The sequence below is a fragment of the Elephantulus edwardii genome, unplaced genomic scaffold (assembly GCF_000299155.1).
Source record: "Elephantulus edwardii isolate Elephantulus edwardi_28Jun2011 unplaced genomic scaffold, EleEdw1.0 scaffold00271, whole genome shotgun sequence".
Classification (NCBI taxonomy): domain Eukaryota; kingdom Metazoa; phylum Chordata; class Mammalia; order Macroscelidea; family Macroscelididae; genus Elephantulus; species Elephantulus edwardii.
In genome coordinates, this window is record NW_006400021.1 from 2,443,340 (window position 1) to 2,458,051 (window position 14,712).

Below are 14,712 nucleotides of genomic sequence, written 5' to 3' on the forward strand. Positions count from 1 at the left end.
AACAACAACAACAACAACAACAACCATAGTTTCTTCATTTACTCACTGCTGTCAATCAGAACCAACCCATAGCTGACCCTCTAGTGGGTTTTTGGAGATTGTAATCATTTGAGAAAAGATTTCCCTCCAGCCACCAGAGAGGCACCACCTTTGGGCTTGTAGTGCAACTTTCTATGGACTATGCCACCAGTTGTTCATTGTGATTAAGGCAGAATTGACTCATAATTGACTCTTTTACTTTTCAGAGTTTCCTTATTAACCATTTGTTGTATACCACTGAGTCAGAATTGACTCATAGCTGACACTCCAGTAGGTTTTCAGAGGCAGTTAATCGCACAGGAGGAGATTGCTTATCCTTTTTCTGTAGAGCAGCTGGTGCATTTGAACCATTTGTTTGCCTTTGGATTTGCAGTGGAGTTCCTTTATTAACCACTAGGGAAATGCAAATCAAAACCACAGTGAATTTCCATTTCACAGCCTCCAAGATGTGCCTGTTTTGCTGCTACCCAGAAGTCTGGCATTCAGCAATTTGAATCCACTAGCAATTCCAGGGGAGAAAGATGTATCATCTCCTGTTAAATTTACAGCCTTAGAGTGTTTAAAAAAACAAAAAAGGTTCACAAGAGTCAAAATAGGACGTTGGAGAGAGAAGCAGCAGCTGTTCATCTGTTTGAGAATTCTAAATTCTGATGCTTGTTTTAGTGAACATTGAGGAAAGACTTTGTAGGATCTATAAATAGTGTGATGTTCAATTGCTGTAGTGTACAGGAGGTTTAAGTGGGTGTTTTGGGTTGTTTTTTTTTTTATATAAATACTAATACATTTTGAAGAAGCTTTTTGTTCTTTTGTGTTTTGTATCCTTTATACAAAGGATTGAGTATAGAGTGAGCAGTTTTATTTTCCTCTTTGACATTTCTCATCTTTGTTCTTATCCCCATATAATAAACGTAGGGAGTATTTATTGAACAAATTAATGACAAATCCTTGTCTTCCTCTCCTCCCATTTCTGTTAGTCAGACCCTTGCCGTGTTTTTGTTGTTTATTCCTTTTTAACAACTTTATATATCTTGACATGTATAATTAGCTATTGTTTGGACTGAATTGTATTTAACACTAAATTTTTTGGGAAAAGAGAACCAAGAATTTAGTTCTGAAGGTAGAATAATTGAAGGGAACATTTTAATTATCCTTCTTTGTGGAATACTATTTATAGCAAAGTTTTTGATGTGGCATGAGAAATTCTTTCTACGCTTTATTTTTAGGTTAATGTCTATTATACTAATAAAAATAATATCCTGTATGAAGAAAAGAAAACAAACCAAAGAATTAAGAATCAATAAGTTAATTCTTAAGCTATGAATTTGGCACATAGCACTGTTTTCTTTCTTCTTGTTTGATTTTCTCAGGCTATAGGTAACTCAGTCTTATAACTTGAGGATTTTTGTTGTTGGTGGTGGTTTGTTTACAAAGTTGTAAACATTGTGTTTCACACTTCATTCACATTATGTTTCGTGAAATCATTCTCATTATGTTTTATAAAATTAATCACCATTGGACCTTGCCCATCATTACCCTGTCTTTTCACCTGGATCCTTCCCAATTCCTTCTCACCCTCCCTCTACTCACCAAACCGTGCAGGCCTGTGGTTTCGCCCCTACCCATCTTCTGCCCTCCCCTTCTTTGAGTTCCCATACATGTTTTACTAGTTCTCCTATTTTCACACTAATGATCTTATGCCGTTTTTGTCCTTAGGAGACTAGTTTACTCGGCATACTGCTTTCCAGTCTTTCCCAAATTATGTAGTATTTTTTGAAATCATTGCTCCTGAGTGCTGCACATTATTCCACTGTGTGAATGTACCACAATTTCTCAATTCATTTGGTTGTCGTTGGACATTTGGGCTGTTTCCATGTTCTTGCGGTAGTGAATAACGCTGCTATGAACATTCTTTTTGCTTATATTCTGCTAACGTTTATGTTAGGTATTCTAGAACATTTTTCTTCCTACCTTAAAGATAGTACATACTGTTTGGTGGTAACCAGAAACTTTTAGTTTAGATAAGGAGCTATAGAAAGGAAGCATTCATTCAATACACATTTATTCAAATGTGAGTTCTGATGAATTGGTTATAGTTCTTGAGCAAAGAAGTCTTTGACAGTGTATTTCCCCAATGCAACAGGTCTTTTGAATTCTTGACTACTTGAATGTTGACATGATGAATGCTTGACAGGAATGTTGATAGTGGATTCAAGTAAAGTGATAGCTCATCTGTATACTGGAGATTATGTTGGAGAAGAGTACGGACTATCCCATGGACTGCCAAAAGAACAAACATATGTCTTGGAGAAAGTGCAGCCAGAGTGGTATTTGGAGGCAAGGATGACACAGCTTCATCTCATTTATTTTGGGCATGTTGCTAGGAAGAGCTAATCCTTGGAGAAAGATACTATGTTTGGAAAGGTGGAGGGTCAGCCAAGAAGATGATGCTTGATTGACTAAGTGACTGCAGCAGTGGGCTGAAGTGTGTTAGCAGTGTTGAGAATGGCACAGGATAGGGCAAGGTTCAGATCTTTTGTTCATAGGCTTGCTATGATTTTTATTTGACTCAGTGTCACCAGACAACAATAATGTATGATGAATGGCTGGAATAAAAAAGGAGTTATTGTTTACTCTATGGAAGAAAGGTGTATCAGCAAGTGTGTATGTTAGATAAGCCTTTAATTCTCTTTGATGGGCTGATGGGACCGCTGATTTTTATCCATTTTTTAGGTTAAAGCAGCAACTGGAGAAGAAGTATCAGCTGAGGATCTTGGAGGTGCTGATCTACATTGCAGGTGAAACAGAAGCAGCTGTTTCTTTCCAGGATTGGTGGGAGATATTATATACTTAAAAGAATGTATTTTCTTTTTTTAAAGATTATTTTGTTTTTAAGTTAAGATTTTATTGAAAGTTTATACAGCACATTTTCCTCCCTGCCCACCCCACCCCCAGTTCGCTTTTCTCCTTGAAAAAAAATTTCTTTCATTATTGTACAATTCCCTGCCCCCACCTCCAGTTCACCTTACTATGCTTACTATGCAGCTCTTATTTTGGACATATATTCCTTTTAAACAATTCTTTCCCTCTTCTGTTTCAATGTACATTATTTATCCTCTCTTTTCTTAGTTTCTCTCCCCACCCCCACCTCTATGTCAGTCCTGTTTTATAACAGTGATATTATGCAGTATTTGTCCTTTGTGACTGAGATATTTCACTCTGCATAATGTCCTCCTTGTTTACCCATTATGTAGAATATGTTATGAGCTCCTTGTTTTTCAGTGCTGCATAGTATTCCATTGTGTGAATATACTTCAGCTTCTCTATCCATTTATTTGTTGATGTGCACTTGAATTGTTTTCATCTCTTTGATATTGTGAACAACGCAGCAATAAACATAGGTGTGTGTATATTTGTTTAGGTGGCATTTCTGATTTCTTTAGGATATATTCCCAGTAGTGGAGTTGCTGGGTCAAATGTCCAGCTTTGTGAGAAAGCGCCATACTGCCTTCTACAGTGGTTACCCATTTTACACTCCCACTAACAGTGAATAAAGGTTCCAGTTTCTCCACAACCTCGCCAGCATTTGTTGTTTGCTGTTCTGTTGAATTTTGCTGTTGTTACTGGGGTGAAATGATATCTTATAGTTGTTTTGATTTGCATCTCTCTTAGAGCTAGGGATTCTGAGCATTTCTTCATGTGTTTGTTCACCATCTGAATGTTTTTTTTTATGAAGTATCTGTACAAATCCTTTGCCCATTTTGCGATTGGGTTGTTTACCTTTACCTTGTTGTGGTGCTCAGGTATTCTGTAAATTCTAGATGTAAGTCCCTTATCAGACATGTCATTGCCAAATATTTTTTCCCAGTCTGTGGCTTTCCTATTTACTCTGTTGGAGAAGGTTTTTTATATTCATTGGGATTTGACTTTTAGGAGAGTCATCTATTTTATCCTTTCCTGGTTGTAGTTTTTTCAGGATGCTTAGAAGACTGTTCATGTTGTGAATTAGGGCTTCTAGAGTTCTTTCAAACTTTTTTTCTGATGAAATTTATAGTCCTTGGTTTTAGTCCTAGTGTGGATCTTGTGTGAGTTTTCTGCAGATAGTTTTCCAATTTTGCCAACACCATTTGTTAAAGAGGCTGTCATTTTCCCACTTAACTAATTTTTTTCTCCTTGACAAAAATCAGTTGACCATATAGATGGGCTGATTTCTGGATTCTCAATTCCATTCTATTGATCTATGTGTCTCTTATTGTACCAGTATCACACTGTCTTGATCAGCACGGCAGTGTAGTAGGATTTGAAATCAGGGAGCGAGATGCCTTTTACCTTGTTTCTCTTTTAAAGGAGTGCTTTGCTTATTTGAAGTCTCTTTCCATTCCAGATAAAATTGGAAATTGCCTTTTCCAGCTCATTGAATAATGGAATTGATATTTATATTGAGATTGCATTGAACTTGCAGATTGCCTTTGGTAGAATTGTCATTTTCACAATATTGAGTCTTTCTATCCAAGAGCAAGGTATATTCTTCCATTTCTCCAGGATCCTTTTTTGTTTCTTGTCTTGTAGTATTGCTTTGTAATTTTCTTTGAATAGGTCCTTTATGTTTCTAGATAAATTTACTCCCAAGTATTTAAACTTGTGATTAGCTATTGTGAAGGGTATTGTTTTTCTTAGCTCCAGTTCTGTATTCTCTTTGTCACTATAGAGAAATCCAATTGATTTTTGTATGTTGATCTTGTATCCTGCCACTTTGCTGAATGGGTCAACTATGTTCAATAGTTTTCTCAAAGAGTCTTTAGGGTTCTCAATGTATACTGTCATATCATCTGCATATAGAGATAGTTTTACCTCTTCTTTGCTAATTTGGATATCTTTTATTTCCTTCTCTTATCTCATTGCTATTGCTAAGACTTCCAATATAATATTGAATAGGAGAGGTGATAGTGGGCATCCTTGCCTAGATACTGTTTTTAAAGGGAGTGCCTTTAATCTCTCTCCATTGTGAACGATGTTGGCTCTTGGGATTGCATATATACTTTTTACTATATTGAGGAAAAGCCCCTCTATTCCCATTTTGTTGAGTGTTTTAATCAGGAAAGGATGTTGGATTTTGTCAAAGGCCTTTTCTGCATCAATTGAAAGGGTCATGTGGTTCTTGTTCTTTGCTTTGTTAATGTGATGAATTACACTGATTGTTTTTCTTATGCTGAACCATCTTTGCATACTAGTTATGAATCCCACTTGGTCATGGTGAATTATTTTTTTGATGTATCACTGGATTCAGTTGGCCAGGATTTTATTCAGGATTTTTGCACCTGTGTTCATCAGAGATATTGGTCTATAATTCCAACCAAAAAAAGCCTTGTACCAGATGGTTTTTAAAGAACCTTGCCAGACCAAGTCATATGCTTTCCCCCCACTTCTTGATTTGCTGTTTTCAGGCTAAATTCTTTAAATTTTATAGGTTTATGCTTCCAAGCTTCCTATTATATGTCAGCAGAACTAAGACAGATTTCTTATTTACTTAATGATAATTCATTAAGTACTTGTTAAGTGACAGGCACTAGATGCTGGAGATAAAGCAGTGCGCCACAGGCACACTGTCTCTGCTCTTCAGGAGTTTATATTCTAGTTTCAGTGGGCAACTAACAAATATTTAATAAAAAGATTAAATAAATATGTGTAATGAGGGACAAGTTTAAGATGGATCTAAGCTAGTGGAATGATGATGAGTGTTTAATAATTGGTTCTCTGGAGGAGAAAGATCCTGGTTTGTGATGTTTGCTGATTTTTGTGGCAGTGAACTCAGTTGAATTGAATGGTGTGAATTACCCACTACAGCTGATTTTAAGTTACCTGCATGATACCGTAGTATGTGGAATACAAGAGATTGCACTTGGCTTTGTGGGTAGGTGTGACGTGGCTTCCCCACACTGCTGATCTAACCATTTCAGGTTAGGGCTTAGGGATGAGATGATTTATTTACTTCCTAGGATTTTGTGAGGATTAAATGAGATAATAAATACAAGTTTCCTAAAACAATACCTACTTTCAGCAAATATTACAAATTGAGTAAATACAACCATTGCTGCTTACTCTCATTGGTCTTTTAAGGTTTTGGGTTATTTTATGAAAATTATTATGAAACTTTTGAAAGGTTTTAAGCTTTTACCAGATATTTCATTAGAAAAATTCCTCTGGATGCCAGATGGAGAATTCTTGGAGGATTGTCTGGACTGTAGGTGAGGATCCCATTGGATGATTGTACCAGCAGCATGCATGAAAGCTGCTGGTGGCTCCCATGGATATGGTAGACGGTGAAGGTAGAGAGTGAACAGATTTGCGGTTCATTTCAGACGTAGAATTGAGACACATGTAGATGGATTTCATATAAGGTGTATAGCAAAGTGAGGTGACAGAGGAGATGATATGAAAGAGTTTCATCTTCTGAGATTGGGAAGACTGGATTAGGGGCAGATTTGGTAATAGGATAGGAGTGTAAATATTCATTTTGGACCTGATAAGGTGGAGATGCTGAGTGAGCAGTTGAATCGAGTTCTGAGCTCTGGGGAAAGATAGGGGTTCAAGGCCTTTATTTAACAGTCCTCAGCACAGAGTTTGGGTGTCACAATCTTGGGATTAGGTGAGCTCACTTTGATGACAGTTACTTCCAGTCGCTTGACTCCATGCCTTGGCATGTGTGTTTCTCTTTGCTCTGTCAGATAGCAGACTTAGGAAAGCAGGTGTCAACAGGAAGCCAAGGTGAGAGAGGAAGATTGGTTGTAACATTTCTGCATTCCTGTCTTTTGTTTAATTGGTTATAATAATATGCCTCTGGTTTACATTCATTGTTTCCTCATTGACCACTTGTTGGGGTGGATGGATTTTCCAAGTGTTGTTGGGGTGGATGGATTGTACCAACTGCTGTGAACAATCAGAAAATAAAAAAATTAAAATTCAGTCTTAATCCCTTCTGCCTACAATGATTTATAATTTAATTAGCAGATAAGATATATGAAGGAATGAGCCAGCAAAATTTACAAAATAAATATGCTAGCATGTATCTAATTTTACACCCAAAGGCCAATGGAAGAATGTTTAGGAGAATGACTGGAGTAGAATGAAATAGTTAAAGAACAGCTTAGAGGGACAATTTGAGGAGCGTTATTATTTTTTAAAATTTTGGCAGTTTTTATAAAAGTAATCTAGGGCTGATGAAAGCTGTAGGTAATTTACCAGGTTAGGAGAATAGGTCTGTAATTCCTCTTCTAGTTGTTTAACTTATTTACCGTATGACTTATACAAACTAACCTTGAACAGTATCTACACCATAGCACTGGGCCTGAGCACTCTCTATTGTGGTTACTAAAAAAATTATTTTAAATAATTAAAAATGATTAAGTGATGATAGTTTTGGTGTTTTTTTTTGTTTTGTTTTCTGTCGTTGTCGTAAACTTTAGTGGTTGTGTTGCTTTGGGTTCTTTTTTATATGTTTCTAATGAGTCATCCCTATGAGCTGCTTTCACACAAAGGATTACGTAAATATTTAAAATACAGTGTTTTATCAAAGATATCCTGCTTCTGCTATTAGAAATAAGTAGACTGTTTATATACATATATACATATGTGTGTGTATATATATTTGTGTTTTAAAGATTTAGAAATAATTTCTTCTACTTGTAATTGCTTACTGAATTATGACAGTGTAGCCAGAACAGACTCATCTGACCTTCCCGTGGGTTTCCATGGCTGTATAGAGCACAGGAGAAGCTTACTCCTCTTTCTCTCACAGGGTGTCTGATGGATTCGAACCTTGGCCTTTGGGTTAGCAGCACAACTCACAATGGACTACATCACCAGAGCTCCCTTTGAAAGAGAAAGTGATTTGTAAAATGTAAAAATACAAGGGTCTATCACCTGAAGACATTACATTGGAGGCATATAAAGAGGAAGCTGGTCTTCCTCCTGAGGTGGTGGTTACAAAAGCAGCAACATGTAGAGGAAATCTCTGGAGACAATTTTCACAGGTTCCCACCGTGGTTTCAAGCCCCTCCCCACCCCAGGAATGAGCATTCTGAATGAAAGCAGAGACTATGCTTACTCCTCTTGTTATGCTGCCAATGCCTTCTAAATGGTTGTGGTTGTTGTTTATCATTGAGCTAGAACTGACCCACACTGACCCTCCAGTGGGTTTTCAGAGACAGTAAATTGCACGGGGTATTGCCCATCCTTTTCCCAAGGAGCATCTGGTGCTTTTGGGGTTGCAACGAAGCTTCTTAACACTAGGTCACTGTGATGGTTGTTATGTGCCATCAAGTTGCTTATGACTCATAGTGACCTATGCACAGCAGCTCTGAACCTTGCTCTATCCTAGAGTTGGAACCCATGCATAGTTGAGCCTCCAGTGGGTTTTCAGAGGCAGTTAATCACACAGGAGGAGATTGATTGCCCATCCTACTCCTGTGGAGCAGTTGGTGGCTTTGCACCATGTCCCTTTGGAATTGCAATGTAGCTTCTTGTCACTAGGCCACCAGAGCTCTCTTTGTTCCAATTTTAGACCCTATCAAAATTCAGATTTTAGCAACTTTATCTGACTTATAAAATGAACCAAAAATTTTATTTTTCTCATCCTACTTTATAGGTTGTTTGGTGTTGGGTTTTTTTGTGTGGTGTGGTTTTTTTTTTTTTGAGAAAAATTTGTATTTAGAATTAGCCAGTTGGACTCAGTTTAGATGATCCCAATTTTGTTGGCAACATCCAAAGCATCATAGTCATGAGCAAGTCAAACATAGGCCTTCTTCTCTCCATCAGGCCTAATCAGAGTGTTGACCTTAGCCACTTCAATGTCATAGAGCTTCTTTACAGCTCATTTAATTTGGTGCTTATTGGCCTTGACATTCACAATGAACACAAGTGTGTTGTTATCTTCTATCTTCTTCATGGCTGACTCAGTGGTCAGGGGAAACTTGATGATGGCATAGTGGTCAAGCCTGTTTCTCCTGGGGGCACTCTTCTGGGGGTATTTGGGCTGCCTTACGAGTCTCAGCATCCTAGGCCGCTGGAAGGTGGTGACATGCGGATCTTCTCTTTTTTTTAGGCTGTGGATGCCCTTCAGGACTGCCTTCTTGGCCTTTAATGCCTTTGCTTTGGCTTAAGTTTTGGGAGGGGCAGAGGCTTCCTTCTTCTCTTTCTGCACCATCTTCATAGAAAGGGTACTTTCTAGGTTTTTAAAGTTTTTTCTTTTTTTACTACTTTGTTGTTGTGTACTGTTGAATAGGAACCAGTGTATAGTTGACCCTCTAGTGGGTTTTTAAAGGCAGTAAATCACATGGGTGTTTGACAAGAGTACTGAACAGCTGATGGACTGCCAAAAGAACAAACAGATATGTCTTAGAGAGGGTGCAGCCAGAGTGCTTCTTGGAGTCAAACATGATAAAGTTTCATTGTACATATTTGGGGCATGTTGGTAGGAGCGGTCACTCCTTGGAAAGTGACGACATGCTTGGAAAGGTGGAGGTACGGTGAAGGAGAGGAAGACACTTAACCAGGTGGATTGACACAGTGACTGAAGCAATGGGCTTGAGTGTGTTAGAGATTGTGAAGATGGCCCAGGATAGGAAAGGGTTCAGATCTGTTGTTCATAGGGTTGCTATGAGTCATACTTGACTTGATGGCATCTAACAGCAAATCGTGTGGGAAAAGATTATCTTCTGCCCATGGAGCATCTGGTGGGTTTGAACTGCGAGCCTTTGTGTTAATAGCACAACTCCTTACTACTAAGCCACCAGAGCTCCCTAATACTTTAGGAAATCATATATATCTGCATCTTAAATCGCAATCCTCTGCTTTGTTCACAACAAACTTGAAGTTCAGCAGGAATCTGCACGGCCCTTAACACATAGTCATTTTAACATTATTGATTTCTACCCACGATCTGGGGAGCAGGTGTATTCCAGCCTTTGTGTTGTTACCTATGATGACTTACTTTTGTGGTATAGCTTCATAAAGAAGGGACTCAGCAGTTCCTTAAAAATGAGAGCGCAGTTAGTACGTGTTAGCACACTCATTAGAAATCAGTTAGTCAAAAATACTTCATACTATTGTTGTTCAGTGCCATCAAAGATGACTCATAGCGACCCTATGGACTAAAGACCTGAACACTTGTATAATGTTCATCATTTCTCCAAGTTCATAGAGTTTCTGGAGGCAAGCTATTTCAGAAGTGGATGCCACTCCTGCTTTCAAGCCTGTTTTAATCTGGGAGCTCCACCAAACACTGTCCATGATGGGTAACCATTATCACAGTTGACACAGTGTTTAGCATCACAGTAACCACGAGTTATTAGTGACATCATAAAAGTGTAGCTGGACTTTATCAATACAGAATTTTGTTTGAGGTGCGTGGAATGGGTCTTTAATGAATAGTGTGGCCTTGTAGAAGACTGCTAAGATTGAGAAAGCAGAAGCATGGATTTGTATGCATCTGATCATAGCACAAGATATTTCTCTGTGCCTCAGTGTTTTAAAAAACAAAGTATTTTCTTTGGCCAGGGACATTATAGATGCAAAGAAGACATCTGAAAAAACTTTTAGAAGTAAACATGGTCTCATTCTTGTAAGAAAGAATACTTTTGGGTTTTAAAATGTTTCATTCTTTCCTTTTCCCTGTCCTGATTATTTTGGTGTGTTTTACTCTGTAGAAAGTCTGGAGTGAGTGACTACTATGCTCTGGATGATATTCATGCTCTTCACTTAACAAGGAAGATTGTGAGGAATCTAAATTACCAGAAGAAATTAGATGTGAGTATTTTACTTATGTTTTTTTCTTGGAAAGCATTTTGGCATATATGATCTTGAGAAATGCCTTTAAATGCCTATGAATTTTCCCTCTATTTCTGCAGGTTACAGTTGAACCTTCTGAAGACCCTTTATTTCCTGCTGATGAATTATATGGAATAGTCGGTGCTAACCTCAAGAGGAACTTTGATGTTCGAGAGGTATGTGAAAATAAAACTGTGGGCTATGAACCATGCTGTCCATCTCTTTAGATATGTTTCGGCTTTTAAAGCCAAAATCTGTAATAAGATATGCTTCACCCTATGGATTGAGATGGGGATCTTAGGAGAGAGTGACATGTAAGTGAAGGACACTGTTCCATGGTACAGATAGCTTTGGCTCACTGTAAATTCTCCAGGAGGCAAGGAGAAAAAAAGAAATCCTTATTAGAATTTTTCATTACATAGTGATAAAGTTCTGTTTGTGAATACAACTGGGTTTTTTGTGGACATCAGGAATGATGTAAGGCACTTTCACAATTTCAGCTTTTTTCATTTTAGTGTTTTAATTTTAAGAAATGGGTTAAAAGTTAAGTTGTTGAAAGGAAAAAAAATACTATTTTAGATCTATATCACATTGACAAATATTTAGACTTTGGATTATAGTTGAAGTTTATTGACATAATCTTCATTAACTAGATTGATAGTTTTTAGTATTTATATGAGGTATATAGTCTTTTATTTAGTATCCATAGCTGGAAGAATGATTTTTAAATTGGGAAATTCTTATTATCATCTTAATACTTTCTCTTCATTCTTCTCTATTATATATTAATTGTGAAAAGTTTAGAAAATGCAAAAAAAGGAAGAAATCTCTGCTATATCAGGAAAGATAGGGATATTTTAGTGTTTTGTCTTAATGTGTGTATGTGTATATATGCATTACATATATGTGTAATATTGCATATTATTTTATTATGTAGATATAACATATGTGTGTATATATATATATACACACATGTATAGATATATACACATTTTTAGTTAATTGAAATAGCACGGAATATTCTTAGTGATAAATAATTTCTATTATCTAGGATAATGAACTCTAGTGGCCTAGTTGTAAGAACCTGTGTTGTACCCCAAAAGGCACACGGTTCAAATCCACCAACTGCTCCTTGGAAGAGGGGTCCGCATTCTCCTATGTTATTTACTGCCTCTGAAAACCCACTGGAGGGTAACCTGTGGGTTGGTTCCAACTCAGTGGCACACAACAACAACAACAACAACAACAACAACAACAACAACAATTATTGAAAATAGTTTCTAAAAAAGTGTAAAATATTTTTTTCATGTTTGAGACTCTGGAATAGTTTTGATGCTCAAGTTTGAGCCCTAAAGATAAACTAGTCATTTCTACTCTTGAGATTAATAATACATATATGGACTGTTCTTTCAAGTACATCAGATTCAGAATCATTGAACCTTCAAGTGCTTAATAATGACTACATTTTAATGAGTGTTGGGCATTGTGCTTTAGTTAGCACTTCTCATATGTATTAAAGCAACAACAGCAACAAAACCAGAAAAAACAGAAATATGTAGATTTTAAGGTTAACTGGCCTGGGATTCTGTGTTCTCAGTGGTAGAGGTGGAGCTCAGTTCCCAATTTCAACATTCTTTCCTTGTTGTTGTTGTTGTTGTTATGTGCCGTCGAGTCGTTTGCGACTCATGGCGACCCTATGTACAGCAGCCCTAAACCAGGCTCTATCCTGTGCCAATCTCATTGCCTCTAACACACCCATCCCGAGTATCCCAGTCACTGAATCAATCCACCTCATAGAGGGTCTTCCCCTCCTGCGCTGTCCCTCTACTCTACCCAGCATGATGTCCCTCTCTAAAGACCTGTCTCTCCTTACAACATGTCCAAAGTATGTCAGACGAAGCCCCAGAATCCTTGCCTCCAAGGAGCAGCCTGGTTTAATCTTCTCTACGATGAATCTGTTTGTTTTCTTGGCAGTCCATGGTACATTCAATACTCTTCTCCAGCACCACAGCTCAAAGGCGTCAATTCTCCTTCTATCCTCCCTAGTCATTGTCCAACTCTCTGATGCATAACAAGTGATTGCAAAAACCATGGCCTGTATCAGGCAGACCTCAGTCTCCAGAGAGACACTGTTGCTCTTGAGTATTTTCCTTAGATGCCTTTATTACTTAGCTCATTACATCTTCACAGCTTATTCTCATCTTTCCAGAAGGAAAAACAGAGCCAGAGAGGTTTAATAGCCCACTGAAGGCTACACAGCCTGTATGGGACACTGGTGTGATGCCAGTGTCTTTTTCCTTGCTTGTTGATGGAACCCCTAAAGCTCTGAGTATACAGTTAAACCATCCTTCAATTTCTCAGCCTGGAATCCAGCCATGGAGTCTCTTTTCTTCTTTTTTGTACAGCATGGTGGTGTTCTTTTTGTAGGGAAGTGTCAAATCAGAGCTCAGCATGGCTTCAGGACATGCATGTAAAGTGAAATTCTGGTGAGAAGATTTTCTGTGTTGAGTGAAATTTCACAAAAGTGACAACTTCACTGTGAATTTATTTTGCTTATAAATAACTTCTAACACAAACATTCTTTGATAATGCAGTTTCTCAAAGACATTTTTTTATTTCCTCTTAGGTCATTGCTAGAATCGTGGATGGAAGCAGATTCAATGAGTTCAAAGCCTTGTATGGGGACACATTAGTCACAGGTATGAAGGAAAAAAATTGAACTTAGAACATTTTCCTGTTGCTTTGAAAATAATGATGTCTTATCTCAAGGCTTTGAGACAGTTGGCATAAGCTTGTTGTTTAGAGCAGTACAGATATGAGTCAGTATTCAAAAGGAGCTATTTTTTGAAGATTGTTTGTCACCAAATGGCTACATGGATCTGGAGAGTTTAAAATAATGACAGCACAATTCTGTGGTTATACCCTTTCCTGGGACTTTGTGACATCAATGGCATAAAAATTTACTATTATAGTAAAATTAGCAAAAAATACTTTCAGTTAATTGTTTTGTTAGATGATTAATTATTCTGAAATTTTCAGTGCTATCTCTTTTGTTCTTTAGTCTCAAATTTCACTGGGAAGTTTTACATGGAAATTTAGCTTCCCAGAGTGCAATTGAGTGAGTTTGAGTTTTCCACAAGTTCTGATTTATGCAAATATTGGATTGAGAATTCAGGGCAGATAATAATCGTAGGGTTGAGGGAAAGGAAGGGATGTTTGTAAATTTTAAGAAATTTATTTGCTTAAAGGGCTATGTTTGTAGACTCAACAGAGTGTAGAAATTATAAAAGAATATCATTAACATCATATGCAATTAAAATCTTTCTGAAGAGTCTTCAGAAATGGCTGAAATAGTATATTGACAGGGGACTGCCAGAAATTCAAGCTGGATTCAGATACCCTGTTAAAAGGGCCATCACTGCTAAAGTCAGATGGATCTTGGCTGAAAACTGAGAATACCGGAAAGATGTTTACTTTATTATAAAGGTCTGTGCAAAGACATTTGACTCCTAAAAAGTTACAGATAATATTGAGGAGAATGGGAATCCGAAAACATTTAATTATACTCATGAGAAACCTCACGAACGAGGGAACACTATATGATTAGTGAGAAGAGGTGTATATATATATATATCAGGATTATATCTTTTCTGTATACCTATTCAGTCTGTATGCTGAGCAAATAATTAAAAAAGCAGTGCATCTAAATTCCAAAATCAATCTCCATAATAGTCTATGTGTTTCCTACTGCCAAAGGGGCCCTGTAGAGTAGTGAGAGAAGATCTTTACCCTGAAACCCACAGTGTCCCTTTTCAGCAGGAAGTAGCTAAGAGAATACGCCATCCCCTTTTT

General features: G+C 37.4%; 1 protein-coding gene across 1 annotated transcript in view; it reads left to right on the forward strand.

Annotated features, from left to right (window-relative positions):
* MCCC2 (methylcrotonoyl-CoA carboxylase 2 (beta)) overlaps positions 1 to 14,712 on the forward strand; it is a 108,731-nt gene that overhangs the window by 53,655 nt on the left and 40,364 nt on the right. The window contains exons 8-11 of the mRNA XM_006900036.1: positions 2,770 to 2,834; positions 10,740 to 10,839; positions 10,941 to 11,036; positions 13,487 to 13,559. Of these exons, the coding sequence (XP_006900098.1) occupies positions 2,770 to 2,834; positions 10,740 to 10,839; positions 10,941 to 11,036; positions 13,487 to 13,559 (334 nt within the window). The remainder of the gene's footprint in view (positions 1 to 2,769; positions 2,835 to 10,739; positions 10,840 to 10,940; positions 11,037 to 13,486; positions 13,560 to 14,712) is intronic.